This window comes from Arachis hypogaea, chromosome 18, assembly GCF_003086295.3.
Source record: "Arachis hypogaea cultivar Tifrunner chromosome 18, arahy.Tifrunner.gnm2.J5K5, whole genome shotgun sequence".
Classification (NCBI taxonomy): Eukaryota; Viridiplantae; Streptophyta; class Magnoliopsida; order Fabales; family Fabaceae; genus Arachis; species Arachis hypogaea.
In genome coordinates, this window is record NC_092053.1 from 129,476,336 (window position 1) to 129,482,335 (window position 6,000).

At 34.9% G+C, this 6,000-nt stretch overlaps 1 protein-coding gene across 1 annotated transcript; it reads right to left on the bottom strand.

Moving 5' to 3' along the window:
* Positions 1-531: 531 nt before the first annotated feature.
* LOC112770543 (F-box/kelch-repeat protein At3g23880-like) lies at positions 532-1,854 on the bottom strand. Its single transcript, XM_025814885.1, has one exon. The coding sequence runs from the start codon at positions 1,852-1,854 to the stop codon at positions 532-534; it is 1,323 nt and encodes a 440-aa protein (XP_025670670.1).
* Positions 1,855-6,000: the final 4,146 nt, after the last annotated feature.

Sequence of the window (6,000 nt, forward strand, 5' to 3'; positions counted from 1 at the left end):
GAGAGGCAAATTGTGTGGATTGCGCAATTTCTCCAAGGCTCTCTCTAGTATTATGGAAAGTGCTAATTTCTCCGGAAAAATTCAGTGGCAACTTTATACTAGTAGTACAGTAAAGATAGTTTGGATTTGTTATTAGAAATCATCAAGGTGCAACTTTATACTAGTTTTTACCATAATACTTAAGGAACTATTCTTTTTCCCCTTAAATTAACAAACTGAAACCAGGCCAGTAAATGATGGTGATTTCTGGAAATCCATCTTGGGCATCCCTATTTCTCCACAAAACAGTGGTATATTGATGTAAAATTATTATGATCGATGGTTTTCAAGGATAAATAATGATAACAAGCAAGAGCAAATACAATTTCTCATCAGTGCACAAAGTGTTCAGAAAATTATTTAACTAGAAAAGGAAAAAGATCAAACCAATTATCTTAAAGCAGTAAATTCCAATTGAAACATAAACATAGTACTGAGATAAATAAATTTGATAACATTAATAACAAATTTGGTAGTGCGAGAAAGGCTTCATCAAGTGAAACTAAGATTGGGTTTGGCTTTGGGTTTAGACTTGATGAAGTGCAGCACCATTTTGGATGAGTTACTTTGAAGACCATTGGGTGAAACTAAGCTTTCATGGAAAATATAAGCCATTATTCTAGAACTTGAATATTGAGAAAGATAAAGACAGTACTCCATGCCATTAGAGCAGCTGTCAATCATGGAAAAATCTCTGCTGTCATCGTTTAAGTTACACAAGAAGACTAATTTAAAAGATCGAGACATGACAAAAAGCACATTGCTTTCTGAGATGTAGAGAGGTTGTAAAGGATCATACTGTTGCGGATGAAAGGGAATCGTTACCAATGTAGTCCAAGATTTAGCTTCTCCGTATTCCTTCATCTGCCACACAATCCAACGTTGTTTTTTCCTATGCTTATAACAAGCAGAAAGGCAGTCTCTCAAGACATATAAGCTGGTGCAGTGAGTCCAAGGATAACCATTTGAATCCCTATCAGGCAGGGTAAAACTACCATAAGTCTCCTTACCCAAGTCAAAATAAAGAACCACATCATAAACACACCAATTAATAGTGCATGCTTTGCCACTACTTAAAAATACCCCTTTCAAATTATCAGCCATACAAGGACCGTAAGCTGTTCGGGAACAAAGTAGGATAGATGGAGTGTCATCAATTCTTCTCCAAGACGAAGTTGGTCCAAATGTATAAATTCTGGCACTATATTCAACACCAGATGGCACTTTCTTCGTTATCGTTGCATAAAATTTATAGGTGTCACTGAGATGGTCGTAACCAAAGCCAGAAAAGCAGGCTTTGCCGTTGATTTTCGGTGATTCGAATATGAATCCGGTACAGGGGTTCCACAAGATGGCATGCATGTGGTCATTAGCATTCCTATCAAAGAAGCATAACAGTCCATGGCAAGAACCAACGATTCTGTAGCCTCCCCTACTGAAGCGAGCGACTTTAGTAGGTTCCGAAGGATTATTGTCCAACATTGACTGCTCGTAGAAAGATTCGATACCACCATACCAACCATCGTGAGTGCAATAAACAATCCGTGGCGGAGTCAGGCTTGAATCGCGTAAGCATGAACGACGAAGGTGGTTGCGGGTGAAGTCAGGGGTTGAAATGAGGTTTCTCCATGACCTGCACACGCTCTTTAGAGAAGCAAGCGTCCTTGTCGGAAGCCTCAGCAAGATTTCCATTATCATCTCCTCCGAAAGGTCTGCCAGCTGCCGCGTTCTTGCCCTGGAGCAACTGACCAGTTCCAGCCCTCTCGACGCATTCCTCTTCGCTTCCTTATTCATGATCTGCATGTGTGTGTCCATCTATTCCACTGTTCTATTCTATTTAGGTTTTTCATGTTTCAATATCATAATTAACATCTTGATGGATCTTTGACCCGGCTTCAATCCAAGATCAAAATCACAAATGGGCCGATCCAATTCAATCTAATCAAATCTAAACTAAAATAAGAAAAATGCTAGGCCAGCAATTTTTGTGATTTGTAACTATCAAATAGCCATCAATAATGGTTTTAATGATATAAGATTGGTGTGAGATTTCATCTAATGGCTCACTTTTTTTTAAATATGTTCTTAAATGTATTTTTTGATTTTTTTATTTGATTTATTTAAATATGTTAATTAATTATTTAATTTGATTGAGATAAATATCAAATTATTTAATATTTTTTGGATTATATTAATTATAACTAATAAATTACATTAATTATTTGATTTGACTGAAATAAATGAATTAATTTTTTTAATTTGCATTAATTTTTTGTCTTATATCTTTTGATTAATAATTTTTAAAAGTATTATAATAATTATTTATTTGATTTGATTGAGATAAATATTAAATATATAATATTTTGTTTGACTAAATTAATTATAATTAATCAATTATATTAATTATTTAATTTGACTGAAATAAATAAATTATTTTATTTTAATTTGTGTTAATTTTTTTGTCTTATGTATTTTGATAATAGTTTTTAAAAGTGTTATAGTTTTTGCCTGACATATTTATAAGATGATTTTATTTATTTAACTTATTTTATTGAGCCAAATAAGTATAATTAATTTATTATTTCAGTTATTTAATTTAATTAATTTAAATTTATTATCATATTAATGTTTGAGTCGTTGTTTACTAAAAATTACTCTTCATTTCATTTTGGATCTTAAATATTTTGATTTTAAATTTCATATTTTTATTCATTGTTTCTATTTTTTATTTTAATATCAAATCTAATATTTCTAGTATTTTATTTTTATTATTAAAAATTTATCAAACACATACTAAAAAAAATTCATTATTTTTTTTAATAAGTTAAATATATCCAAACAAACTCTAAAATAAATATAGAAAACAATTGTGTTTTGTTTATATCTATGTTTTTCCTTCTAAGGTGACTTCATATTATACTGACAGTAGGTAAAACAATATTACTTCTAAAGTGGATTGACATTTTGAGTAAATTTATTAATAGTCAAAATTGAGATACTTGTGAAACTTACACATATCCATGATAGAGTATAAATCAAATTAATATTAAGAATCACAGTATAAAATTTTTAAACAGAGACAACATTTAAAAAGTGTTACTTAAAATTTGATAAAAAGTTGCCTTGATCCTAATAACACTTTAAAACCTAAAGCAATGCTTTTGATAAGAAACCACGCTTTTTTGTTTTAAAAGTAATGCTTTTGAAAGCTACCCTTTGGAAGCGTTGCCTTTTCTTAAAAACAGACAATGATTCAGCCGCGCACTAGCAAAAAAATGTTGCCTCTTCTTTTGATTTCGCAACCCCATTAAAGTGTTGACTATAGTTTTGAATATGCAACATGTTGAAGTGTTGCCTATTAATTTTAAGTGTTGCCTATTAATTTAAGTCTTCAACCTGTTAAAGTGTTGGCTATTCTTCGAAATATGCAACCCATAAAAGGTGTTGCCTCTTGGTCTAACTATGCAACCATTGAAAGCGTTGTTTTTTTGGAAAAATATAAAACACTTAAAAGGGTTGCTTTTGGCATGAAAATTCACAATAGAGTTACTTTTGTGTGTATATATATAGATTAAATAAATTTGTGCACAATAAAAAAAAAAAGACAAAACCTTAATAAATAATAAAATTCTACTAATTAAGTTTAGGTAGCGTTTCAAATACATATATTCATGTTTGCAAATAATTCTCATAACAATTTGGCAAAGATGATTGGGATACTTTTTACTCTTTCCCTGTCACTAAAAAATAGGATGGACATGAACCAGAAATAAAAGATGTTGCTGAAGGAAAAGGTCCTAGCCTGGTTGAAAGCTCATCAGATTCGAAAACAAAAGATGCTGCTGAAGGAAAACTTTTCAGCTTGGTTGAAAGCTCATCAGAAATAAAAGACTTCAGTGGTTATGATTGTCTAAAGACTGACAAACAGACACTTGATTAAACTACTCCTAATGCTGAGAATGGAGAAAGAACATCAACCAACATGTTTCTTATCATAAGGCTGAGGCAGAAGCTGAAGGATCGACCAAAGTAGACTTGGCTTGATGCATATAGCCCCAGAAAGTTTGAATTAAATGTCTCTGCTCATCAATAAATATCTCTGGACAGAATTTGCAAATGTATATTATAGGCAGATAAGAATAAAATTATCTCAAGAACTTCAGCTCTCAAAACAAAAAAGAAAGAGGTAATGACCAAATCAGTACTCGAAAGATTCAAACGCTGACATTTTGTTACCTCACTATTGTTATTGACAAAATGGTCCTTAAAAGATTTTAAAATTTGACAAGCATACCCACGAGTTCGTCGGAGCACATCTCCGGCAAGTACAGTGCTGACATGGCCACTACATTTTGATGACATGGCAAACCCCCCTCCACCCTACTTCCTTTCTTCCTTTCTTCCTTTCCAACGCACTTCTCCTTCTCCTTCCCCCTCCCCTTTCCTGAATGCACTCTCCCCCCTCCCCAACCCTAATCCTTCCCTCCCCCTAATCTCCCATCCCCAATGCACTTCCCCCCTCCTCAATCCAAAATCCTCCTTTCTGAACCCTAATTCCCCTTCCCTTACCCCTTTGAATTCTAATTCCCTTCTCAACACAGTGTCTCATACTCTCAACTAACTCTCTCCCAAAACAGCAGTGGAGTTTAACCTTCTCAGTCTTACAGAGCTAGTGTCATGGACACCGCACTGTCGCCATCTCGTCATCGGATCTTCTGCATCCGCCAGTGTCGTCTATCTCCTTCGTGGCATTGCGTTGTCTGTGTGTCTTCACCACTGTCGTCTTCACTGCTTGTATCTGCTTGTTGCTAGCCCCCAGTCGCTGTCATGCCTCCTCTGTCTGGGTTCCATCTTGGCTCCATCGTGTCGTGCCCCCTCTGTGTCTGGTGTTCTTCTTCTATTCTTGCTTTGGTGGTGTTGTATTAAGTTTTATTTTATTTTATTTTATTTTGATTATTGTATATGAATTTGTTTGTTTTCTCTGAGTTTTATTATTATTAATTTTTTTGAATGATAATTTAACCTAAAAATTTGGGACAATTCATGATTTGGGGCAACTCTGTTGATGTTGATGTTGTATGTTGTTGCTGTGAATGGTGGTGTTGAGAGAGGGAGATGTGAACGGTGGTGTTGAGAGAGGGAGAGGGGAGTGTGAGTTGAGGAAGGGGGAGTGGTGGAGATTATTATTGCTATTGATATTAAGGCTATTGTTACTGTGAGTGATGGGATTGAGGGAGGGAGGGGTAGTGTGCGTTGGAGAGGAAGAGTGGTGGAGGTTGTTGTTGTTGTTGATGTTAAAGTTGTTGTTGTGAATGGTGGTGTTGAGGGAGAAAGGTAAAGTGTACGTTGGGCAGGGGGTTGTGATACGGCGGAGACTACGATGGGGGAGAGGGAAGGAGAGGGAGTGTGCGTTGGGGAGGGAACTTTGGGGGTGGTTTGCCAAGTCACCAAAATACGGTGGCCATATCAGCATTGTGCTTGCCGGAAACTTGCTTCGGCGAACTCAGGAGCACGCTTGTCAAATTTTAAAATCTTTTAAGGGCTATTTTGTCAATAATAATAATGAGGTACCAAAATGTCAGCGTTTGAATCTTTCGGGTACTGATTTGGTCATTATCTTAAAAAGAAAATACATCCAAACTAAAGTACTAACTTAAGATAATAGTGCTAACAAGATTACAATTATTTCATGTGGAAGCAAAACAAGCTTAACTTCCTAACCCAAATTGTAAACACATCCACATATTTTTCAAAAGAAAATCCCAGATACTACTACTAGCAACAACAAAACTAATAATAACAAAAAGTAATAAAAGGCTGACTTGCAAGGCATGATAGGAATGGACATGATGAGTGAAAATGCCCTGGAAGAGAACATTTTGAGTCTGAGCTTCTACCAGTAGCACCTCCTTTGCAACCAAAATGATGGCGCATACCAGGTACCCTTGGACTCTGAAATAC